This window comes from Rhinolophus sinicus, chromosome 15, assembly GCF_057876585.1.
Source record: "Rhinolophus sinicus isolate RSI-liver-muscle chromosome 15, RSI-T2T, whole genome shotgun sequence".
NCBI lineage: Eukaryota > Metazoa > Chordata > Mammalia > Chiroptera > Rhinolophidae > Rhinolophus > Rhinolophus sinicus.
The window spans coordinates 42,261,418-42,288,489 of record NC_142515.1 but is presented as its reverse complement, the minus strand read 5'-3'; the positions used below and the strand labels follow the sequence as shown (position 1 = coordinate 42,288,489).

General features: G+C 41.0%; 1 protein-coding gene across 1 annotated transcript; it reads right to left on the bottom strand.

Moving 5' to 3' along the window:
- Positions 1-425: 425 nt before the first annotated feature.
- ZNF365 (zinc finger protein 365) lies at positions 426-26,868 on the bottom strand. The gene is made up of 5 exons (XM_019731895.3): positions 26,165-26,868; positions 23,698-24,453; positions 10,840-11,020; positions 4,137-4,174; positions 426-3,333 (listed from the first exon to the last, which is right to left on the bottom strand). Exons 2-5 carry the CDS (start codon positions 24,438-24,440, stop codon positions 3,072-3,074), a joined length of 1,224 nt encoding a protein of 407 aa, XP_019587454.3. The 5' UTR covers positions 24,441-24,453; positions 26,165-26,868; the 3' UTR covers positions 426-3,071.
- Positions 26,869-27,072: the final 204 nt, after the last annotated feature.

The window sequence follows — 27,072 nt, the reverse complement described above, 5'->3', positions numbered from 1 at the left end:
GTGATATACTCCTGTTATCTATCCTGATCACTCTCTGAGCATTGCAAGGACTAGGACGTACAGCATATATAGGTTGAGATACATGTACACACATACTGTGAAACCTGTTCATGATTTTTGCTAAGTTTAAAAATACAGTGTCGGAAAATTACTCATAGTTGTGGAGGAAGATGGGAGAAAAGTGCCAAATGGGCTTGTCATGAGGACTTCTCAGTGTCAACATATATAAAAAGAACTTTTAAATATAGGCATTATGATAAACAAAAATGATCAAGCTAAATTTTCAAGAAAGCTTCTAGGTACAAGATCATGGTGCCTATATGTACTACTGTATAGCTTATCCATGAGGAACATTTTGTTCACTGTTAATGGACCAGCATACTTGGCTCCCCAGAAACATTTCAACTAGACAAAACAACAACACATTAGTCAGAAATATAGCTTTATTATTATAATATTTTATAATCTAAAAACTTTCTTTTTAATTCTTGGAAGAGAATATTCCAACTTCCAGAGAACCGACTGACCCTGAAAAATACTGGAAAACAGTGTCTAAGCAATCTGAACTTTGCAGTTTAGAATAAATAATCTCGTTTGGGAAAAAATAATGAAAAACAGCTCAAATAAAGATTTTGTCCTTACAAAATAAATAAAATTAGATCCATTCTTCAGTTTAACCTTGAACATGTTTTCCCAGAAACTTTGGTGATTTCTTCCAAAAAGCAACTCTAAGGTTGACTGCCCATGTGGACAAAGAAAATATTTAAAAATAAAACCGAAGTAGGACGTGGCCCATGGTTTGGGCCATTGCATGTAAGTGGGGTATCCCTTCGAGTAAGCCAGCTTCATGTTTGAATAGCAAATTTATGTCTCTAAGGAGCACAACATACATAATGCATTTTCTTGTGTGAGGGTCAGAATTCTGTTGGGACTTTAAAAAAATTAATAAAGAAGTCTTAACATCATTTGTCTTGTGTAATGTACATAGAGTAGATATGATATTATGCTGCTTTCTGAAGATCACTGGGTACCACTGTCAAAAAGAGCTGTCATGCACCCTAGGCATATTAAATGAAAATTGAAAATGTAGGTTACATTTAAAAAATTGGGGAAAAAAATCTGGCTATACCACCTTTAAAAATAAATTGTCATTGCACACACACATATCGGGACAATTAGCATGCAACAGAATCAACGAGTCAATTTTCAGTACATAAAATTTTAAAGGGCAATCATGGTATAAACATCAATAAATAAATAACCATGGAGAAGGTTAATTCTCCAAATAAATAATAATTATAACATTACAATTTTTACAGTGTTAGCCTAAACAGTGATATTCACAGCAATATTTTTCTCACTTGATAGTTGCCTATACACCACATGAATGGTCCACCCCTACGAGCCAAAAGTCAAAGTGAAGATTCAAAAGTCAACATTTTCACTATGACAGGTTCAAAATGTTTGTATAGTAGTAAGTTACACTTTTCAATTTACTAGCATTTTAAGTAATTGCTTTATTACCTATTTTTAATGCACTGCTAATCTGATGTTTATTGCAATAACAATAATTCTACTAATGTTAATTAGGTTACAGCTTTAATTTTTAAAATGAGAGAATTCAATTTACATGAACTAACATATATAGTTTAAAAACTACCCACCACACACACACACCTTTTCCATGAGTATTTAAAAATAAATTCTTAATATACTTGACATATATATTTTGTTTGTGTTATATATATGTATATATGTATATACTTGGGGACATAATTATTCTTATTTCCAGAAGGATGCCAGCACTTATAAACTCTGCAGATTTGATGATAATGCTAAGTTTTTTTAAAAAAGTAACATGGAAATGCTTGAAAAAAAATCATAAAGCAGGTTCTTAACAGATGGTTCTTTGTAGGAACAAAGGCCATTTTAGGGACAGAGAGGACAGGTTCTGATTCTGGATCCCACATGCACTGTTTATGTTAGAAATTACTTTAGAAAGCAGTGTACAATGAATACTTCAGATAGCTGGCTGAAAGGTAAGAATGTATATTTTAGTCATAAAAGGGCCAGGAGCAGCAGGAGGTGGAAAAGTTAGGCCAGCACGGAGACAGTGATGCCTACAGCTAACAGACAGAGAAGCTGCTGACACTGCCAGGAAACGAGGTCTTGGGAGAGGCTTGCAGTGTCTTGGGATGGCTCACAATGCAGCACGTGTGCAATCGAGGCATTCACCCATTCAGACCCTGAGCTTGTGGTGGGTGCTCGTCAAAGCATTTATGGCCTCCCCAACCACAGCGAGAGACACAGGTAGAGGCTAGCAGCATGATCTTAAGGTGCAGAATATCCAGCCAAAGAGGGAAGAGATGCACCAAAAGCTGAATAAACATGCATGCAGAGAAACAAAAAACCTGAATCAAACAAACTGAGAACACTCCATGGAAACGAGACCTGAAGTCTAACTAAACAAGTCCCTGAAGCAATCCAAACATTGAAATCTGGATTAACCAGAATACTGGGGGAAACAGGAATCCTTATTTTGAAGGCTCACACATTAATTGAGGGGAAGGTTAAAAGGAAATAAAAATAGTTTTATTTCACTGCAGTGAAGAGAACTTTCTATTCCAAGTCCTTGTCTCACAATTTAGAGAGCAGTGGACACAGATGAAGTTTTTTTCAGTGCCTGACATCTTGTGTGACCTTGGGTCTGAGAATTAATCACTACCGCCTAGAACACCAGATGCAGAAACTACTGAAGACTGGGCTAAGTATTTTAGAAGTTGAAGCTTTGTTCTACTAAAATTTGGGGCTAAGGCTGCTTTCACCTTTTAAGTTCTTTCTATAATTTGCCTCTTGCGTCTACAAGGTAGCTGTAGTAAAATTCTGTTTCATTGAGATTCCCATTTGTTAAATTCTGGTTAATCCACATGCTTGTGCGGACAGGAAATAACTGTTATACCCTTTGCTTTCCCATTGTGTCTTACTATGGGATGTGCCCAAAAGGACATTATTGTTGGCCCCTAGAACATTCCCCAAAACCCAGCAATCGTAGTCCCGAGGCACCCACCCTTCTAGATGATGTTCACGAGTGCTGTTGGCTTTTTTTTGGCCATTTTGGGCCTGATGTTGCCTTTCCGACTGAACCCCAGAGGTTCGCCTTTCTTCGGGAGTCTGAAGAGTTCTCTTGGGGACTCGGCCTGTTCGTGAATGGACTTAGCAGGCTGCATGCTGGCTCTGTCATCCTTGGCTTTTTTCAGGTAGCTCCTTCCCTTTGGATGAAAATGGGTCTTGAGATCAGGGTGGTTATACATCAAATGTGGGTGCCCTCGGCTTCTATAGATGGTCAGGCAGGAGGAGGGAGATGAGCAGAAAGATTTCTTTAAAACCTTAAAAGATTAAAAACTATCCACGGCACAATCACTCCTGCATGCTAGAGAAGTGATAATGCACCAGTAAAACAAATAGCATACATTGTATTTTACTTCCAAAAATTCCTGTGGCCTTCATGAAGTGATCTCATGATACTACATTCCCAGGGAGATATTACTAGTCCTATTTACCAGTAATAAAAACTGAGGCATAGAAAATGTAAATGGCTACCCAGGAGAATACCTACAGTTGGTCTATGGAGAAGATGGGCGGAAAACCCATACCTCATGAGTCTTTAAGTAACTACTATGGGACTCAGATCTGTAGTATAACTATTACAAAGTGCATGACTCATAGTATAAACTTATGTATGTATAATGTAGTACACATACTACATTAATAGTACTACAGAGCTATTATGACTGTATTGTATCTCAGTAAGAGAAAGTTATACCATATAATACTGTAAAAATACTCCAATAGTACTATCATACTGCCATATACAATAGACTACTATTAGGTCAGTGCAAAAGTAATTGTGGTTTTTGCAATTATTTTTAACCTTTTAAACCGTAATTACGTTTGCACCAACCTAATAACATAGCTAAAAGTCAAACCCACATTTTAGAAAGTTAGGTGCATCATCGGGTAAATTTTCACCTGAGACTCTCAAATCCATTTATATTATGGATGTCTTATAAAATGCAACAGGAAAACATAGTATATAGACATTATCAAATGGCCCAAGTATAAAAAGATATACCTACAGGCATTTGGATTTCCTATTTGAGGAGATATCTGTAAGCTAAAGGAAAACAAGAAAGAAACATTACTTCACTTGAAGGTTGGATTTGATTTCTAAAATCTTGCTTCTATTCTTAAGAAATTGTTTTCCCATCAAGGAAGCCAGTAACTGCTATTGGGAGGACTGCCCACAGCACCATCCATCACAGCAGTGAACAAGCACACCTCATGCTCAGCCTCTGTTTACTCAGGGAGCCTCTGCGGCTCCCTGTTCTGAGATTTCCAAGAAGCCAGTAGCTGCAGATTTCAAAATTTCAAAAGGTCAAAGAGCCCTCCAATAGAGCAACATGTGAAGAAACATGTTTTTAAAAGCTGGAATGATGTGCCATTATTTCTTGACTGATTCAGGATGTATTTGCAGCTCATTTTCTACAGCTGTGGTGGATCACAGTGTATCAACTAAGAGGGAAATTGGCACAACATGTTTATTGCCTAAAATACATCATTTCTAAAATGAGAGCATATGAAGACCAACCAATTCCACAGTTGTCCCTGAGGCCGTCTATCACTGAGATTATTTTCCACTCCCAATAAAATATCTTCCTTTAAAAAAAACTTTTATTTATGTAAGTGTGTGTTTTTAGGACCCATCAGCTCCAAGTCAAGTAGTTGTTTCAATCTAGCTGTAGAGGGCGCAGCTCACAGCGGCCTATGTGGGGATCGATGCAGCAACCTTGTTAAGAGCACTGCACTTTAACCAACTGAGCTAATGGGCCGACCCCAATAAAATACCTTCATGCACTTCTGTGGGAAAGGTAGGAATATCATTTCCAGAATAAATTGATAATTATCATTTTGTGATCCAGATGTCACCATCCACTTTACAGGCAAACCCAGTGTATTCCCAACCTTTTGTTCCTGACCTCCCCCACGTGCCTTCACTAAAAGAAGTGGCAGGCAGACGGATGGACGCTGAGGATGACAAAGAAAATGTGGGGGAAAAGGCCATGTTGATGTTGAGGCCCATTGTGGCCTAGATACATGTCCCTGCTCTACTCAAATAACCTGAAGAACCAAGCTCAGCGTAAGAGGATCACTTGCCTGGTTCTTTTATCTGCAGCTTGAGCTTCAGTCAGGAGCAAATCAGAAAGAAGTTTTCTTACACTTTTGAGGGTCATACCCCAAGAAGGCAAGATTTGCCTTCTGTCTTTTGACAACCAAAAGTCAGCATTATTGTTGCCACTGTTCACACTGGCTGGATTCTACGTGAGATTAGTAAATATGGACAAAAAAGGTACCTTCTTGCATGAGGGGCGTGAGGTATGCAATACACAAAGAAGATAGGACATATGGCTGAGATACACACCAGGCAGGCAGCTTCTGGGACCCCAAAGCATCAGCATTTCTACATTCTTGCCCTCCTGCCCCACCACCACCAGTAAGTGTTTCTCAACTGGGCCCCTTGAATAGACTTCAGTGTGTGTGTAAACTAAAAAATCTAGAATCTTTCTTCCTTTAAATTCCTGCCTACTTTTTTTTGGTATTATTATTGAGGCATAACAAAATTTTTTTCACTTTATGTAAGCATATAGTTTGATAACTTATATGTATACATAATGTCCTTTGGAATTTTATGCAAAAGAGAGAGAGAGAGAGAGAGAGAGAGAGAGAGAGAGAGAGAGAGAGAGAGAGAATGCTAGAATGCTTTCCTCTCTGGGGAAAAGGCCAGCAGTGTTATCAAATGTTCAAAGGAGTCCCTGACTTCCAAAATGCAGTTATTAAGGTTTTAATAACTACAACCTCAACACCTATGAATGTCACTGATGGACCTCAGGAAATGATAAGAATTCACTATGTCTTATAGAAAGGGAAATGCATAAAAATAGGTAAAGCTGAGCCATAAACCTTACATATACACATATACAGGTACCATAAATTGTGCATATCTATATGTCACGTGCTGGGTAAATTACTGACCATAGGAGTATAACAAGCAGAAATAACTCTCAAAACAACTATGAGGTAAGCATTATAATCCCCATTTTATAGATAAGGAAAGTAAGGCAGAAAAGTTACGTAGCTGGTTCAAAGCCTCAACGTTTTAGCACTGTTAGGGCGGGGCTTTAAACCCCAGTTAGCACATTCTAAGCCAGAGCAAGCCTTCACTCTGCACAGCCTCCCTAAACAGTGTGTGTTTGTGTACAGTAAGTATAAGAGCAAGGAAGTATATACACAAAACGTTAAGTGGAATCCATGGCTGGATCAGAATTTCTCCAGTGATCCTATAATTATGAGGTTTGGGGTGGATGCCGGACCGGTTATCACACACCGGAGAATTTCATATACTCTCTTCCCTGTGAACACAAGAGGCCACTGTTCCTTCTGATGGCAACAGCCACAGGCAGACAGAAAGACCCTTCCTACTTAGCCCATCTACATGCCTCCATTTCTTCTATGCTACTTAGTCTTCCTTTTGTTTAGGGAGGGACGAGTATGAAGATGGGGATCAAGAGTGTCCTTGATTGAGGCTCCAGGGTGGAAAAATATAAACAACCTTGCGCTGAGAGCCAGTCTACGCATTTCTAAAACACAAACATGGTGTCGTCTCAGGTTGTTTCAGGCTTGGGGACACTGGACACCCAGCCCTCATCCCACCTCCCCTTTGTGTAAATAGCAGCCCTGCATACTCAATTGTTCAGGACAAAACCTTAGATTCATTCTTGATTCCTCTTTCCTTTACCCTCTAACCTAATCCTTCAGCAAGGCCAACTGGTCTTGTCTATTCTACTCCCAGAACATACCCTTACACCCATTCCTTCTCTTTACCTGCCCTCTATCCAAAATGCTATCCCCTCTGACCTGCCACATCGTAATCAACGTCTAAGCCATCTCTCATTCTTGTACCCCTCCAGTCAATTCCCCACAGAGCAGGCAGAGTCATTCTGCTAAAACATAGATCACCTCCTGCTTAAAACCTTCCAATGGCTTCTCTCTGTGTTCTGGAATAAATACAAATGCCTTCCGTGACCTACAGACCACAGCGTGATCTGGACCCTTTCCCACTCTCGGACTGCATCTCCTACCACTCAAATGTGCCACGCTTATTCCCTCCTGAGGCACGTGCAGTTCCTATTCTTTTGCCTAGAACATTCCACTTCCAAAGTTTCAGAGCTGCCTTCTTCTTGTGATTCAGGTCACAGTGCAAATGTTGCCTCCTCAGCAAGGCTTTTCCCAAAAGCATGTCACTAGTGCACAAGTGGACCTCTCCAACACATCACCTTTTTTTCTTTATAGTAGTTGTCACTATACAGAATTACCTTTGCCATTTGTTTACTTGTTTATTGCATGCCCCTCCTCACTGGAAGCAGGGACCTCATCTATCTCACTCATAGAAATTTCCTCAGCACTCAGTGAGCGTTGCGTCCCCAATAAGTGTTAAATGAATGACTGCTAGTCCTAATTTAGCAACCTGCAGGAAATAAATGCATCGCTTAAAATAAGATTATCCAAGCTGTTTCATGACCTTTCATGGGAGCAGTTCTGTCAGTGATTTTGGCAGATGGGATATTAGGTCACTTTGTGTCTAATTCGACAGCGTTTTTTAGAGCATAAAGACAAAATATCTGAGTAAGCATAGTACATTTTTAGAAACCAGCCAGGTGAAAAAGAACATAAATGCTCCAGGGGATTCAGGGAAAGATACAGATGCCAAAACATTATTTCAGAAAAAGGCACTAAATGTGAGGGGGGAGGAAATATTTTTAGAGCACAAAATAATTTAAAGTTAGAAGACACCTCAGAAAGAATCAACGTATACATCCATCTAGAAATTTCACTGCTATCTGGAGATGGTAATGAGGGAAAGAGGAAAGAGGAGAGAGGGCAGGAGCTAGGGGTGGGTGGATGAAGGCGATAAAGAAGACTGACAATTTTTTTGTAGTGTAGCCTTAGTGGAGATGGTAGAGCCAGGCCAGGCTGGTGATGACTTTTCCAACTGTTCTGCAGGACGGAGCTGAGATGTGGGAGGAAGAGATCAGAATGTTCTGCTCCATCCTGGATACTGGGGCCAGGAGGTCCCCTCAGTGGGACTGAGACTCCAGAAGCCCAGGCGTCTCAGTGCTCCGGACCTTCATTAAGCAAGGCCAACGGGGTTAATAAAGATGTGTCAAACTTCTCCTGCTAAAACATCCAAGCTCTTCTGTGTATCTAGAGCCACGGATACCCTGGGAGGCTAGACTTGGTACTTTCATTACATCAGACATGGCTCCTAATTTCATAGGTGAGTGTGTCTGATTACAATGAAATAGACTGAGTGAAAAGGAGACAATGGTCTTCGGGTCGGTCTATAGACTGTCTCACAATGCAGTGTATCCGGGTCCAAAGTAGAGTTTAAAAGATTACACATCAAAACAGAGGAAACTACATCTGCTAAATCTTTTCAGAAATCAAACACCTCATTCTTGGTCTTCTCAGGGTGATGTACTCACCTTCCACTAAAGTTTACCTCCCTCCAGCCTGATCATGTCCTACTCACAGGAAGCTCTCACTTCCAAACTCCCGGCTAAAATCTCAACTGCACTTTGTCTGAATTAGTCAATTGTCCCCTAGGTAAATCAAGTCTGATGAAGGCAGATGTTGTCATGTTTGGGACACAGAGGGCCTAAAATAAATATTTATTAGTTTCCTACCATATTTGTATGCATGTATGTGTGTATGTGCACATGTGTATATGTGTATCTATATGTATTTATGTGTATATAGGTGTGCATGTATATATGCTGTGTGTACATGCACACATACATATAATTTTATAGCTACACATCTGACTAGAAGAGTAGAGATGCTGTTCAACTTTTGATCACATGGTATAGCAGGACGACAAATAATGACTGGCTATGTCTTTTAAAAGATGTTCAATTTTCAAGCTGGAAAAATAAACTGAGCAGAGGAAGTCCTCTGTCTATAAAGGAGACAGAGGACTAATGGGCTTTCTTTCTTCCTCCCTGCCTTCTACTGTTTCCTAAAATCCTCTTGGCTTAGGATAGTAGGATTTTACATATCTTACCTCTCGGTTACTTTTAAGCCTAAAGACTGAAAATATTAAGGTTACATTTTAATTTCAGAATTCCTAACCACCAAAGTCACGCAATAATCAGAGAATTTAAGAGGCCAAAAGACCTTATAGTGCAACTAGCCCAAGTGCTTCATCTTAAGAATTATAGGCCCAGGAAGACAAACTGTCTTGCCCAGTCAGGAGGGTGGGAATGATCTAGAAGTCAGGCCTGTTCACCTCACATCTCAGCTCCGTGACCTCATGCCACAAGCCTCTCCTGAGAGAGGGCAAGATGGAAGAAGAAAGGAAAGGACTCACAGCGTCCCTCCAGCCAGTTAGTTATGACTGGACACTCCCCCAGTTTCCCAAGGAGGTAACACAGTAATCCAGGAGAGAAGTGAAGGTTCCCTCTCAAGAAAGTTACATGGGGAAGACCAAAGACACCTACCTGGGAAATAATATGTCATGAAGCTGAAACTGCTTTGAACACAGAAACTTCACAGATGTAACAAATATACTTCCTTCCAGTCTACTTTGCTCCTGACTGGAAAGTTCTGGAGCCTGCATTACTGTACTGCTCTAAGGCTAAGTGCATATTATTACAGGAAGCACTGGGTCAGACTTCTTCATTTCTTTCCTTCCTCCCTCTCTCCTTTCTTTCCTGTTGTCTCTCTCCCTCCCGGCTTCCTTCTTTTACCCACCTGCCTTCCATTTCATTCCTTCTTTTATCACTTATGTTTCCTTTTCATCTTGGCTTCCAGAATGCTCAAACTAAACTTTTTTTATCAACCAAGAGAAACCTAAACTTTTGGTTAGCATAAATGTTTCCTATTTATAAATATAGTCCATTTTGGGGTAGGTAAAAGAATTATTTAAAAATCTTCTGGGAAGGAGGTAAACATAAACTTCAATAAATAATGAAAATGTTATAAATAAACCACTTTGGGGTTTCAAAAATCCTTTCTTTGGCTTTGTTGTGTATACCACCAAAGAAACTGTATACATGGCACCTACAGTGTGGTAATTTGTACCTCCTCCCTGCCCTCCAAAGAGACCAGGAAGCTTGATCAAGCCACTGTAAGAGTCTGGACCTTCATCCATATCCAGGATTCTCATCTGGATTCTGGTGGTTTCTTTAGCCCCTGAAACTGTATGTAAACTTATCACCTGTGAATTTTTCTGTCTTTTTGAAAATAGACTTAAAGAATGTTTAACATATAGAGACTACTGGACAGTGTTTTCCTGTCTATTAAAGAAGAAAAAGAATGTGGTTAAATCTTGCTTTACTCAGAAGGGCCAAAGCTTTCATAAGATTCGCTTGAAGAGCTCTAAAACACAGTATCTTCCGATCTACTTGAACACCGAGGTGGGGACAGATGATTTCTTCGCATTCTTCAAAACTCTGTTATTCTAGAAATATGAAAATACTTCTACCCATTCATCTTGGCTCCACTTTGGAGAGTGAAGAAGAACTGGAGACTGTGCACCGCTTACTTCCAGGTGTCTTGGGTTCACCTATATCACTTCCATAACACAGGCATGGCCAGGGCAGTGCTTTCAAATGATGTCAAGAGAGTCCCTACAAGTCCCTCCCCAGCTCCCTTTGCTTCTGTCCTTGACCCGATCTCATACTCAAGCACCTCACAGTTGGTGGCTGGACCTGCGTGACTTACCACGTGCTCACTGATGTCTCGGCAGAGGCCGTCCGCCTGCTGGCTTTGATAGTACTCTAACTGCTTTTCCGCCAGTTCTACCCGTTGCAACAAGTTCTCAATAAAGTCCTGGAGCCGAGCTTTCCCTTGAACCTCCTTCTCGGCTGCTGCTTCGAGGAAGTGGTTGAATGTAACAACTTCTCTGCAAAGAAAAATGCCAGAACACAAAATAGAGAAATGAGACCGGAATTCATTCATTCAATACGTATTTATTGAGTGTCTACTATGTGTCGGCACTGCCTTAGGCAGTTGGCCACAGCAATGACGAGAGATAAAATTCCATCTTAGTGATCACACTTAGCGATTACATTTTAGGAGGAGATAACCATAGAACATATACAAGCAAGTATATATCTCAGGTGGTGATAAGTGTTAAGGAGAAACCTGAAACTGGGTGCAAAAGGACAGAGTGCCAGAAAAAGGGAAAGAATGAGTGATATTTGAGAAAGCAAAGTCAGGGACGACCTTTTGGATGGGGTAACATTTGAACAGATACCTGAAGGAAGACAGGAATAAGCCATGCAGCTACCTGGGAACAGCTCTGAGGGAATGTGCAGATGGATCTGAGGTACAGCAAGGAGGCCTGTGTGGTCGGAGCAGAGTGGGGGAGGGGTGAACAGTGGGAGCGGGGAGCCAGGTAGGACCTCACAGGTCACTGTGAGGATTCCAGATTTTATTAAAAATGAGATGGGAAACCACCAGATGCTTTTGAGAAAAGTTCTGACTTACATTTTAAGTCTAGCTATTAGAGGAGAAAAGACTATGGGGAGGCAAGTTATGGAAGCGAGAGGCCATGCTAAGCATCAAAGTTTATAAAATGAGTAACCTTGTCTGATTTTTGAGCTAAGAATGAAACAGCTCAAGAAATGCCATCTTGAAGTAGATTCAAGGTCCCCTGGGAAAGCTGTTTTAGCTGACATAAGAGAAGCAATGTGCAGGCTGCCTTTCCCTAAAATGTTGAGCAAAGTACCTCAAACAATATTCCTTTATCTACATAATTCCTTGTGGAGGCACAAATCCAGAATATTTTTAATAACTTAATTACTATTTTATATTTTTTATCGATAATGCAAGAATGAAAATAATGCTTTTCTGATTTATAACTAATATAAGTTCTTTATAAAAAATTCAAACACATTACAATATACATAAAAAATATCCTCTGGAACCCCATTATCCTGAGACTGCCACCATTAACATTTTGGTAGACATCCTCATAAGCATTTACACACACACACACACACACACACACACACACACACACACACACACACACAGGTGCTTGGCCTTTTTCTCAGGCCAAGCTCCAAGTAATTGGCACTACCAAGAGGTGTACAGTATCACATCTGATTTGCCTCACTTAGTAAGAAACCATGAAGATCCTTTCAGCCATCCCCTCCTGTATGCTCTGCCACCCCCACTGAAGCTAATGAATTCCATAATATTACTACCTGTTGGATATAGTATTTCTTTTATGTGTCTTCAATATCTCTCTCAACCCTCGAGGAGCAGCCCTTCATTTTTCTGGCCATGCTCAGCTTATGCAGAAGCAAGATTCCAAACACTCTGATAACTGTCCGCCCTGTACCCTCCAGCCTCTTTCATTTTAGGTAAATGAATCCTATTTTTCAAATCTAACCTCATGCAGTTGTTCTAGATAGTCAGTTAAATTCATTGCCTTCCCTGCATCTTCTCAATGTCCATTTGATCCTTATTTTCCACAGAGCGCCATAATTTCTTAAAGAGTAGAACTTCAGGAAAGTCAGGCTCAGGAGTCACAGTTTCGTAGAAAGTCTTTGCCAAATAGCTGTTCGTGGCTTCCAGCTCCTTTCTGTACAACTAGTCAGTGAGCTGTTTTTACAATTAGTCATGATTTTTGTCTCACAAATATGTCACATTTAGCCATACTGAAACTTTTTCTGAGACATCCTACAGAGTCAAACGTCTCTGCAAAACCTTGGGGATTATCTATTTATAAAACTAGAAAAGAGACTGGTTCTCACAATGATTCGCTCAAAGAATTGTTCATTATACCAGCTTCCATTTTTCTAGTTTCCTATCCAAGATGACACATAAACCCCAATCCCATAATAATTCCATTATCTTTCAGTAGTCAAAAGATATTCACATAAGAGAAATAACAGTCCTTCTGTAAAGGAGTTTTCTTTCATCATCAAGCCTGAAGTTTATTTCCAGGTGTTTCCGAACAAGCCCTGAATAGAAGATGTGCACTTTCCAACCTGTTCAGGCCATGGACACAAGCCAATTTTCAAGCTCCACGGTCATTTGGCTTTGATCTGTCTCCTAGGTGAGTCACAAACCTTAACTAGCAGCAAAATAGTGGCGGGTCCGTCTGAGTGCTACATTCAGCTGTTTCATGGCTCCTACTAAGTTTCCCCGAAAATAAGTCCTAACTGGAAAATAAGCCCTAGCATGATTTTTCAGGATGACATCCCCTGAACCTAAGCCCTAATGCGTCTTTTGGAGCAAAAATTAATATAAAACCCAGTCTTATTTTGGGGGAAACACGGTAGTTATGTCTGATAGTTGAGATCCTTTGGACAGAGTATCTTCACAGTTCAAAAGCACCACTGAAAACATAGCCCAGAAAATAGCTACTCCTTATTCTTTCCAACACTAAGGTTTCAATTCATTCAGAGTCCAGCCCACTGTGGGTACTTCCTGGGTGGTATTTAGGATAACTGAATTATGAAACAGTCTCCAAATTGTACTTAACAGGGAAAACAACCAAAAACCCAACACAGATAAAAACAAAAACATAGATAAAAGAGCCAGTGTTTTTTGTTTGTTTTTTTCCAATTCATTTTGGTTTATAACATTTACTGTATTTATCTCATTACAGGAAGATTGGGTACTTATCATGGAAAATAGGAAAACTGACCTATTTGGAAGATCTAACTGAGCAAAGGCTGAGTCAGCTTTTTTTTCTCTGCTCTAAGCCCCTCACTCAACACAATACATAACACATAATAAATATTCAATAAATATTTGCTGTAATTAATGTTTTAAAAGGACAAAGGAAAAACAAACAAACAAAAAAATGACCCGTAATCCTACCACCACCCAAAGGTAACTACTGTAAATATCCTGGTATATTTTTTCCAGTCTTTTTTTTCCTTCTGTTCATATTTACTATTCTTGGGCTCTCAGGTTGTACAGTTTAGAATATAAAACAGAAATATATGACAGTTTAATCCCACAGGATTAGCATCTCAAAAGAAAACAAATCTGAATGCAATACAGCTTATGATTGTGGCTGTATTTTTAAATCATGTAATGTTTTGCTATTGGTTCCATAGAAAACTTTCACTAATTAACATTACTGCTCCTAGCTGATAGTGGAGTGTTATGCCATGTTGTAGGAGAAAAGCATCTTTTTCTAACTTCCCCCTCATCCAATTATCTTATGCCCTGAAGCTGAGAAGTTAATACCCTGTGTCTTTTTCAACTAACCTGGCACCAATGCTAACCTAATTTCAGTTTATGGATGTTTCACATCAACTAAAACAAAAGGTTAAAACAAGCCTGATGATTTAATTTTAAAAGAGATGTTACATAAGACAAGGGCTGGAAAAACTCATCATACTAAGATTGTGGTTGGGTATCTACATTAGATAAAAACAGTAACAAAAACCCAGTGACTAATTGTGGAAGAGCATGTGTGTACAACTTCAGAGTCCCCTGTTACATCCTGCTCAGTCTGGATTAACAATATCCAGAAACACCTCTTATTTCCCCAAGGATTTGGGGAATTTCCTGAATGGAAAAGAAAGAAGTTTAACTACATACATTTGTAACCTCTTTAATAATTATTCTCCAAAAAGTAAAATATCCATTGAAAGTACAAGAAAGACCAATGGATTTCAATGCCAGGGAGGACAAAATACTCGTTAATATGATTTCAGATTCCATGTTACAATTACCCTTAAACAAACTACCAAATGTCGAATTTGGCATAGTATCAAAGCACAATATCCACTATTCTCTGAAAATGCTATTAAAATACCCCTCCATTTTCCTACTACATATCTGAGATTGGATTTCCTTCATCTATTACTTCAACCAAAATAAATTTGCAACAGATTAAATGCAGAAGAACTAACAAGATCCAGCTGCCTTCTTTTAGATCAGATATTAAAATATGTGCAAAACTTAAAAACAATGCCACTCTTTTCACTAAGTTGTTTTTGGGAAAATCATTATTTTTTCACAGAAATATTTATGTTATCAAGTAATGGATTTCTTATTGCTATTTGTAAATGAATTAGTGTTTTTCAAATTTCTAAGTTTTAATTTCTAATACAGTAAATATCAATAGAAAAAACCTACACAAGCAAAAGCTTTTTGGATCGTCAAATTTTTTTAGGAATGTAAAGGGAAGTGAGGCCACAAAATTTGAAAATTGTTGCCATACTGTATATCAGAGTGATCCAGAGTGACCCAGAACTCAGAACTCTGGTGAGGGTAAACAACATGGGCTAGAACATGAGGAAGAGGCAGCCACAAGCCATACATTTATTTATTTCATTATCTAGTCACTCAACAAATATTTATTGATGCTGCCAGGTACTGGGCTTAGTGCTGGGACGCTCATGAACCCATGGCTACATTCCTGAAGCTCAGTGTCTAACCTAGGGATCAGCTGTTCCCGTAAAGGGCGGGGGAGTTATTATTTCAGGCTCTGCAGGCCATTCAGTATCTATCACAACTACTCAACTCTGCCTAGCGCAAAAAGAGTCATAGATGATATGTAAACGAATGAGTGTGGCTGTGTAACAATAAAACTTTATTTTTTATTATTTTACTTTATTTATGGACACTGAAATTTGAAGTTCCTATAATTTCCATATGTCATGAATTATTCTTTTTCTTTTGATTTTTTTTTTTCAACCATTGAAAAATATAAAAGCCTTCTTAGTTCATGAGCTCCACAAAAACAGGTAGCAGGCAGGATGTGGCTGGTGGTGCGCTGAACGCTGACGCAGTGAGCAAAGCAGGCATTAAAAGGAACACATACTAAAATAAATGTGTAATTACAAAGCTGAGCTGAAAGTGACTAAGAAAAAGAATAATATGATGCTATCAGACAGAAGAGCAGAAAGACTTGTGTGGTTTTATTTTAGGTTCTCAACCCTGTGATTCAGAATACAGTGTGAAAGCTGGAGGCCAGATGAGAAGATAAGTAAGGGCAAACCTGAGTGAAATTCAATCAGGGTGTGGGTATAGACCAGCTTTGGGGAACTTAACTAATTCTAGGCTACTTTCAGTCCCATCGTTGACTTCTTACTTATTTTTTTAGAAAGATTAAATGTCATTAAATCCAAAGTTTCCAGTTTCAAAATTCACTGGGAAATATGCTTATTTAAAGCAATATTTGATACTAAAGGAAAAAATACCAGTATAGTATAAGCAACGGGCCTGAAGTTCACTATTTTGCCAAATGACTTGCAGACCTGGAAATCTGTCAGTATCCTGAGATTCACAGACATTCAGGAACAAATAGTACATAAGGAAGCACTGAGTGAAAAAGCCCTTTTGGTACCACAAAGCTTTATTTAGAAAAAAAGTATTTGTTCATTCATATACTCATTCATTTACAGAAAGGCCATACCGTCTAAAATAATAGATATTGTTTTTTCAACCCCCTCACTTTTTCTGAGGTGGGTTAAAGACAAGTTAATTCAGAAAAATCAAAGACATACTATTATGTGGACAACATTCTCTAGAATCGGGTAGAGACAGAAGGAAATGCACATTAATGGTGGTGTTCGTTTCTATTTTACATAGTCATTGAACTACGCATGTTAATGAGGGACAACACACAGATCATACCACATATTGTAATCTACTGTAAATACACCACTTATTTTGTCTATTCCCGTATGTTTCCAGCTTCCATGGCCATCCTGTAGCCTTATGTTCCTCAGGCCTCGTTCATGCACAACACATCCCTCTCGGCTCCAGCCTCAGTGAAGACTCCACTTTCAGCTAGATCCTTACTTTTTTTTTTTTTAATTAGTTTCAGGTGTACAAAACAATATAATAGTTAGACATTTACACCCCTCACAAAGTTGCCCCTCTATTGCCCCTCTGACATCGTACACTATTAAATTCCATTGACTCTATTCCCTATGCTGAACTCCACATCCTGTGACTATATATATATTCAATTATAGTTGACATTCGGTATTATTCAGCTTCAGCCTCAGGTGTACAGCATAGTGGTCAGGCATCTACACTGTCCATGAAGTGGTCTCCCTAATAAGACAAGTGCCCATCTGCTACCCTACAAAATCTTTACAACATTATTGATTATATTCCCCAAACTGTCTTTTGTATCCCCGTGGCAATCTTGTGGTTACCAATTTGTGCTTTCTAATCCCCTCACCTTCTTCCTCATCCTCATCCGCCCATCTAGCAACCCTCAGTTTTTTTTCTATATCTCTGAGACTGTTTCTGATTAGTGTGCTCATTTATTCTATTCTTTAGATTCCACATATAAGTGAGATCATATGGGATTTGTCTTTCTCTGCAAAAAAAAATGAAGCTGGACCACCTCCTTACACCATGTACGAGAATAAATTCAAAATGGATTAAAGACTTAAATGTAAGATCTGAAACCATAAAACTCCTAAAATATAGAAAGTAAATTTGCAGACATTACCTTGAGTAATATTTTTACAGATCTTTACTTTTGCACATGCTGTTCCCCCACCAGAGTCTCTCCTACTGCCCGTCCTAAGCCCCACTCTTGCTGACCTCTCCCACCTCAGGGCTCTCCTGCTAAGAAGCTCTCCCAAACACATGGCTGTTACTGTTGACCTACTGTTACTCCCACAGAACTTTGCACCCTATCACAGGACACATTTATCCCATTCCACTGTAAAATCAGCGAGTAAAATCAGGGCTCCTGTGATCCCCCCAGCACCTAACATGAACCCAGCACACAAAAGGGGCTCAACAAATTTCTGCTGAATGCATGAAATGTGCAACTACATCTCTAGTTGAAAATCTTTAACTTTTCTTTCTTTTTTTCTTGTTATCTTTTCCCAGACAAAGTACTGGGACATAAAACCAATAAGCGAGTAACCTTGCAATACAGGTACCTCCTACAGGAATGGGGGTGGGATCTAAAATTGATGTCACTCTTCTTTCTATTCTTAAACAACACTTTAATATCAGCTTCATGTCCCAAAGGCAAAGCACTACCAAGTTATTTAAATTTCATTTTACATTACTGATTTATGAACCTCTTCAGAGGTATATGAAATGGTAAAAATACCTCTGGCTAAAAATAGTCCAGCCATTGATCACAGAGCACCTCAGACAGACCGTAGTGTCAGCCAGGAGGCAAACCCCAAAGCTAGACTCCACCACCTCTGAGCACTGGGAACCTGACTGCAAACTCGGAGTTCAAGGACGGCTCCTGTGTACCCCACGGGGCCCCACAGGGTAGAATGTGTACCTGCTGCACATCTGGGGCCATGTCACATCTCTACTTGTGTCAGCCCTTTACCTCATCTCTCTTTTTTGGCTTCTTTGAATAAACCAAAAGTATATATATTTCTCACTAAGGATTTACCAAGTAATGGGAAAGTCAGATTATTCTTATTGGTTCTAAATAGCTCAACACTTACATTCTAAGCCCTTCCGGCCAGAGAAGGGGGTGGGGGGGCTTGGAGGGAGGGAAGGGAAAGAGCAAGAGAGAGACAGAAAGACAGAAAATTTCCCTGAGTCTCCGAATTTTACCACATGCCACCCCTCAGAGAGCACGTCTGACATCTGGCTTTTTCTCCATTCGTTTGTAAGTCTGCATGGAACATAGCCTGGAAGGAGAGGACCCTACTTTATACAAACGCATTAAAATGTGGAGCACACAGACCCCTCCTTGCCCCACTGAACGCGACGTCTAACATCATTTTTCTTGGCCTGCTTCCTAGCTATGGATCAGTGTGGAGACCAAATCGCCTACTCACCGCTTTAGCGGATCAAAAGTGGGAAAGATGAATTAAGCAGCAAGAGGGTTTTCAGTCGTACAAAGCAAGTTTCCAAGTCAAGTTTGCTTTTTAAAGGCCAGCATTCCACAGCCAGCTTTGGACAGAAACCTAAAGGGACATTACCTGGCTCAGGGCACCTATCTACATCTCTTTTATCACACCCCTGATGATCTGTTTAATGTCTATTTTACCTTCTGATCTATTCCTGCTATGAAAGCAGGAACTGGACTCATTTGGTTGACCACTGTCTGACTAAAACTAGAACAGTACCCGGCACTCAGTGGGCTCTCAACCAAGATTTGCCTTCTGCTGACTCCTTCTGCTGGGAACAGGGCAAATGATGAAGGAAGAAGGGAAAAGATTGTATCTATCATAGTTCGCAAGGGAGCAGGATGGAAATTAGAGATGGAATTACAAAGAGACCCCTCACCACAGTCAAAGGCTGGCCCTGACTGGCCATGGATGCGCAGAGTCAAGTTAAAAGCCCTTGTTGGAAGTCAAAAGCCCTGGGCTAGTGTTCCGGAAGCTTAGTATCATTACCATATTTACTGACGCAGCCATTACCCCATTTCCTAACACCTTTGATGCCAACTGACATTTCCTTTAATCGCATCAGAAAAATAAATGATGTCACCCTGGCAGCTCTCTCAAAACTGCAAAGAAGCAAGCCCATTCCAAAATGGGCCCAATTCAGTATTACTTAAATCTCGACACTGGGCAAATATCACATTTTCAAAGGTCTGGCTGAGATACAGTGAATGGAAAAAGCAATCAGCAGTGAGACAGGGAATTTGGGTTCCATTTTCAGCTTTGCTACTAAATTTTTATTTTGGTGCTAAGTCATTCCACTACCCTGGGTCTTATTTTCTACATCTGTAAAATGAGGGTGTTATCCTGAAGGAGCCAGGAGTACCTTCCAATACTAAAATCACACAGTTCCCTTACGGGTCATCTCTCTAACAGTCACCTCCCTGCTCTCCTTCAATGTCACTATCCAGCCACCAGTGCAAATCCTGCCCTTCATCCTCACTCCTTCAGTGTGGCCTCTTCACATAGAAACATCTCTTCTCTAACTTTTTATCAACTTAAAAACATGGCTTGCATTTAACCACTGTTCAAACTACCCTAGGGTTGAATATAGGTGTGTTCATGGGTATTTTTATTCTTCCTATGTAGAGTGTAAGCTCCTTAGGGAAAAATATCAAGAATGTTGTGTTCTCTCCACACACACAGTACTTGAAACATCACAGGTGCTCAGTCTGGACTTTCCAACCTCACCAGAAGAGTGTGCAAGTAAATTTAGGATGACCGTTATTACACTGATGTCCTCTAAACCCCAGGTGAACTCCACCAGCAATCAGCCACTACCCACATCCATCCTTTCTTGTTAAGGGATACCTTACGGCAAGGTTGGCCAGGATTGATTTACCTGATTACCAGCAGTGCTACCCTCCAGTCCTGAATACTCTTAAATAAGTAAATACCTGTTTCCATGGGACTTTTAAAGTTGCGGGGACTTTGGGAAGACAATGAACAATTTCTTTTTCAGATTTGCTCTGCAGAAACATGTAGTAGCTCTTTACAAAGGTACAATGAGACTCGCCAGCACAGAGATACAACATACTGTCAATTCAGACAATCTCCTCTGTTATAGAGCACATATACATATGACTCCTACAACCAAGGTGCTTCAGTCTACAGATAGCCTCAGGGCAAAACTGGCCCTTGAGTCTTTTATTTCAGTTTGAAAAAAAGGATTTTAAAGTTGAGAGAAAAATCCATAAGCAACAGAACCTCACGTGAATGTTAAATACTGACATTTGCTTTTTTTTCTTTTAACTGAATCTACCATTTGTGTCTCAAAGGGTCCACAGAGTTTAACTCGATTTCGAATGGACTGTAAACACCTACTTTCTCTCACAAATGGGCCTTGAGAGCTCATCTGGATGGGTTTAGCAGGGGAGCACAGCCCCTGGCATGTTCCTTGGACAAAAAGCAGCTTCCCATATCTGAAAGGTCACTTCTTTGGTGGACGACTCATCTCTGTGAGTGAGTGGTGAGGAAGGGAAGAGCATGGTCCAGCCAGGCAGATCAAGTCAAATCAACCGTTTTCAATGGCGTGGGAGATTGGCAACTGGCTCCCTCTGCATCCCTATCATGGGGGTGAGGGGAGGGGAGGGTGGGTACTGTAGACACTGAGGGTGAGGGCCAGCGTCGCTCTCTCAGACCAAGAGCTCCACTGTCCTGCAGGGAAACAAGACTCTTTCAGTCCTATTTTATGTACAGAAAGAGTGATTATTTGAGGTTTGAATACAGAAACCGATGGGGCAGGCCAAATGAAGGCTTAAAAAAATGAAGACTTTGTTTATTTTATATTTAAACGTTGAAGGCAGTTTCACTGTATTTTCATTTAAAGTGTTTTGTTTTGTTTTAAATGGCATTGCTTTCCTTTTTCTGGTAGTCCAAAAAATATCATACTAAAAATCAATTCATAATTTACCCTCAGATATACTCACAAAAAAACATGAAAAAAGACATATGTACAAGAATGTTAACAGAGGCACTATTTTTAAAACTAGGAAAATGGAACAAAACCATATATAAGCAGATTAAATCAGCCATGGTTCATCCACACCATAGAATACCATGCAATAGCCAAAAGGAATGATATAATTCTATATTCAGTGCAAGAAAGATACCTACAGCATACTATGTTAAAACAAAAACAAACTCCACACACAAGTGGAAGAAAAGTATGTGTCATGATTCCATTTGGGAAAACACAGTAACTGTATGTGCATATAAAGTACAGATTGTATGCACACAGGAAGGATCTAGAAGGACATTCACTAAACTAAACAGCAGCTGTCTCCACAGGATGGGGTGGTGTGTGCTTGGAAAGGAGGGAGGACTTTTAACATACACAATTCTACCCTGTTAATTTTTGTTACAAGTATGCATTAGTTTTCCAATTGGTCCTCAGGTGACAGTGCTAAATTAACCATAACACATTATCATTATTGACCCATGCATGGCCCACTTTTACTTGTTAACCAATTCTTTTCTAATAATAAAGCATCCTTGAACCCACCAACCCAAGTAAAAATTAGGTCCTTGACCATAACCTAGATCTAACCATATGTTCCTTCCTGTCACCATATTTCTCCTCATACTCCAGGCAACCACCACCTCAAATCGCACATCCATTATTACTTGTGTAAATAATAAATAAAATACAACAAATAAGTAAATGCAAACAATTAATTTGGTTACTTTTTAAATCGATTGCTGTTTAATCAAACAGAAATACCATAACATTTAATTCTAAGCTTTTCTCTGCACACAGGGCATTCCACAGTGGTGCGATGTTAGCCACCCTGGTCGCCGTAATGGGCATTAACTTCCCACCAGGAAACACCAGAAGCCAAGAGAGAAACATTTTTCATTAGCAATCATTTCTCTAAGAGCAAAGTAAATAAGTGGCTCATTCAATTCCGTCCTCACTCCATAATTTAAAAAATGTCTAGTTGAGCAGATCAGGCTTTTCCTCTACATAGAAAGTAAGCATTTAGTGATAGCAAGTGATGATCTCTTTGATACATAGGGTTTCTCAATGTCTTACCAAGTGGAAGAAGCTTGAATTACTACTGTATTTTAAGAGACAACACAGGTAGAGCCTGCCACAAGGCAAAAAAAGGATGAACTTAAGTCAATCTCTATAATGGAACTCAAATTATTTAGAAACCTTCCTTCTAGAATGTTTTAGTTGATCAGTTTTTATGTCTTTTTCATTCCATGAATTCTGCACCTCTATTTAAAGTGAAATCCAACATTCTGCATTTGGGAAATCCACTGCATTGTTACATATACTTTTCAACTTTGGGTTGAATCCATACTTACTGATAAGGAAATGGTTTGCCAAGTATGATTTTTAAAGTATTAGTTTCTCTAATCTCCTATAACTTGTGAAAACCTGTGTCAACTCTTTGCAAGCAGGCATGACTTACTATATAGTATGACATATTATTTTACAAAAAGAGAAGTCTCAAACTTAAATCACAGAAGCACAGCAATACCAGAAAGTTTCCTCTGGGTTTCCTAATGTCTGCTTCTTCCAAATAAAAATTGTAATGAAATGAATTTTCAGCAATCAACGTTTTATTAACATGGACAGATAGTCCTAAATGGCAAAGAAGCCAAAATTACTGTGTTTTCTCTAAAATAAGACCGGGTCTCACATTAAGGTTTGCTCCAAAAGATGCATTAGGGCTTATGTTCAGGGGATGTCATCCTGAAAAATCATGCTAGGGCTTATTTTCCGATTAGGTCTTATTTTCGGGAAAACACAGTATTTGTACTTAGAGCATATTTTTGTACTTGACTAAGACAGCATCTCATGTTCTTGACTTCATTACAGGGAGACTGTTAAGAAGGAAAGTTCCCCAGCATGCCCTTCTGCCTTCCCATTCAATTCCCTGGCTCACCAGTGGGTGCTGGGAATGGAACCCACCACAGAAACAATATGCTACTCTGCTCTCTAATAACGTTATCTGTATGTTACAGTTTCCAAGGTGAAAAGGAATTAGATATTTTGACTTTCATATTGCCAGGTTGCAGACCATACAGCGAGGGTAAGTAATATTAAAAGCCTTGTGCCTCCCACATTCAACTATATCAATGAGAAATACAGCCAAGGTACCTGCAAGTAATACAAAACCAAACCTTTCTTAACATTTGCTTGTAACTCAGGGGGAAGGAGCCTAAAGAAATCGGGTTAGCATCCCGTTTCAGAGCCACTTACTCTTCTTTCCTGAGAAGCTCCTCCTCGGATTCTGTCAGGCGCTGCCTCAGCCCAGCGATCATCTCCACGGCCACGTCCACCTGTCTATTCAGGGCCCGCTCTCGTCTCTGAACTTCCTGCTTTTTCTGAGTCAGCTGGACAAAAGCTGCCCGAACTTCCAACAGTTCGGCAGTTTTCTGGGCCAACTCTTTGGTGAGTTTATCGATTCTCTTTTCGATGGTCCTATCCACAGCCTCGACCATCCGATTGAATTTTTCTCTGACATGGGCCTCGAAAGCAGCTTTGGTGTCTGAGGTGGGAAGTCCAGGACTCGATCGCGGCCCATCCAGCGAGTCTGTTCGGAGGTCCACGGCAGTGTAGGTCTGCACGTAGGACACAGGTCTCTCTGCCACCACCTCGAATGGCTTCCTGTCCTTGGAGTGTTCGTGCGAAATGCTATATAAGTTAACATAGCTTGGTTTCTGCTTCACCACATTGCCACAGCTCTGCAATTTTCCCTGTTTCAGAGGTTCTGAGGAAGTAACTAGGTCTGTGTCTTTGAGGGATGGAAAGAGGCTGCATTTTGTCAAGAGGGTTCTCTCCTGGTAGCTGTGACTGAATTCCAGATGGGCCCTCAACGACGACAGGCTTCTAAATCTCGTATGGTCTCCACACCTCGGGCAGCGGAATGGCAGGCACACAGCAACATTCTCAAAGGATTCCTGCCAGGGGTATCTGCTGTCCTCAAAAGCCTTCTGTTGCATTACTCTAAAAGTCCTGGGCAGGGGGTGAAAAACAGATAGTTTACATGTCTGTTTTAAAATGCTACTGAAATGACTGTTGTTGCTCATCTCCATGAGGGCAGAGGCTTTTTGGTTTCAAATGACGTTTGCATGAATCTTACGTGAAAATTAAAACCTACAAACCCTGGGCCAAATCCAGCCTCATCCATCCATGTCCCCATTGTCTACTGCTCTTTTTGCACTAAAAGGCAGAGGTGAATAGTTAAGACAGAGACTCTACGGCCTGCAAAGCCAAAAATACTTGCTATTTGGCCTTCACAGAAAAAGTTTGCCAACTCCTGCCTAGAATAAAAAAGATGGGTAATATTAGTTTTCACAGGTGAGAATACTGGAGCAAGGAGGTAAAGTAATTAACTGAAGGCCAGATGGAAAATGGCAGATCCAGAAGCAGATTCTGGTTTCCTGCCCTCCTGAATTTAGTATATTAACTGCAAAACTGTGCCCTGTTTTACTGATAACCTGATAAGCATGAATACAAAACATGAGGAAAACTGAGCGTGACTTATCAGAACTGACCCGAGGAGAGCAAGCTCAGCTCTCTTTACTCAAGAATGGGAAAGATGTTACTCAAACTAGGTGCAGTGGCATCTAAGCAATCAGCTGAAAAGTTTTCAACCTGCAATTTTTGCCCTTAATTTTGTCCTCTCATGATTGCTGTAATAACATAAATCAAAGTATTATTGTAACAGCAATAGCCACCATACTCCAGATTTACTAAAATTTGGGAACCCAATGTGTCAAATATTATTTGACCTTAGTGGGCCATGGCCAAGACTTTATTAACATAAGAGTGCTCTGGATGGATTTGTCTTGTCTGTGGTCCTGTTTTAAGGACCAACCTCTAGGCATTAATGACAACCTCTAGAAATGGCCAATGTTTGACCAGGTAGGTATCAGCATGACTCTTTTAATAACATAAAGTTATTGTTTCCTTGTAGGAATTCATCTTAGCCTTAGCAACAGATGACTGCTAGCAACCCAATTCTGCAAGCAGCGCGTATCCATTTCTTCCAGGAATGGTTTCTACTTAAATGTAAGAAGCGTTGGGCCCCCAAAAGAGGGAGCTTAGCTAAGGGTCTAGGCTGAAAAGTGTTATTACTGGGCCCTCAACCTCTTCAAAAGCAGAGGTGCAAGTGGTCCCCAGACAATTAGGCAAGCTTCCAGGTTAATAATAAAAGCCTCTGGCCCCCAGAGGGGGAATCTCTTCCTGTGCTACACCAGGCTGTTTAACCACCGGTTTTCTGGGATGGGATACAAACCCTGATCAAAAATGCAGACGAGAGGTGAAGGAAGGGGAAACCCTTGCAGGGCCAGTGGGAAAGGGGAGGCGTTCTGTATGGGGAAATGGGTAATCACGCACTCCGGGAGCACGCAAGCTTTCAAGGGCCCAGCAGAAACCCCAATCCACAGGGTTGGCGGAAACAGCCCTAATATCCTCTGCCTGAGCAAGGCAGGTTGGCAAAGACCCTCCTGCGTGGGGCTCCCGGCTCTCCCCGTCCCCGCCCCGCAGCGTGCCAGCCCCAGAGCCGGTACGTGCTCACACGAGTTCCTGCAGGTAGGGGCCGGGAAGCCCAACTGCCCGCGGGGGTGAGGGGACGGGAACTCCTGACCAGCCCCTACTGGCCCCTTCCGCCGCGCCCCCTGGGCCGGGCCGCAGGCGCCGAAGCCCCGCGGCCGCCACTTACTCGACTTGTTGCTGTAGCTGCAGGCTCCGCTGCTGCTGCTGCTGCTGCTGCTGCCACCACCGTTGGTGCTACTGCTGCGGGAGCGGAGCGGTTTTCAGCAGAGCCGTAAATCAGGCTGAGCCAGGCCCGCTCCCACCCGCGCGCACCCCGGCGCCGGGACGAGCGGCGTCCAGGGCGGAGCGTGGCGCGGGCCGGCGGGGGTGGTGCGCTTGGCTGTTGGGGACCCCGGGTGTCCGGAGGGCGAACGCCTTGGGGCTCTGGGGTCCTGGAGTGCTGTGGTCCCTCGGATGACACCCCCCTGTCTGCCAGGTGCCAAGAGCTCCGTCTTTCCTCCCTAAGCTGTGGAGCGGGTTGGGGCTCAGGATTCCACCGACACACGGGGAGAGATGCTGGGATCGCTCCCTGGGCGAGGGAAGGGGCAAAGCGTGCCAGCCTTGGAGGCGCTGCGCCTTCTGCAGGCCCCGGCAAGCTTTTTTGTACTTTACAGTTATTGGGGAGCGGGAGAGTGTGGATGAGAATGAAGCATGGCTGGGCATCTTCTTTAAAAATCTGCCGACAGGGAGGTCCGGGTATTTATATTAGGACCTCTTCATCCTAAGCAACCAGGAGATGTCATAAAATAACCTAGAAAGTCTCGTCTAGCCTTCCTAGTCGAGTGTCCTGGTGCTAAATTAACCGGCAGAACTAAATCTAGTAAAGTATATGGGTTGTGAATAAATAAAGCAATGAGGTCCCCCCACCCACACCCCCATCTCTAAGGAACAGGCCCCTTCCTTCCCTTTTTAGGTTTTTGTCAACCTAAAAAGAGTTTTCTTTCCTTCTGAAGGATCCTAATGACTCAACTTAAAAAAAAAAAAAAAAAAATCTGGGGATATTCCTAGTCTAACTCTTGAAATATGAAACCGGGA

What these genes read in the sequence shown, in the direction of transcription:
- ZNF365 (XM_019731895.3), bottom strand. Translation starts at nt 24,440, where the DNA reads ATGCAACAGAAGGCTTTTGAGGACAGCAGATACCCCTGGCAGGAATCC. An exon ending in GAGCTTCTCAGGAAAGAAGA is followed by an intron (nt 11,021 to 23,697) that starts GTAAGTGGCTCT and finishes TTTTCTTTGCAG; the next exon opens with AGAAGTTGTTACATTCAACC. An exon ending in AATAGGAAATCCAAATGCCT is followed by an intron (nt 3,334 to 4,136) that starts GTAGGTATATCT and finishes GACCATCTATAG; the next exon opens with AAGCCGAGGGCACCCACATT.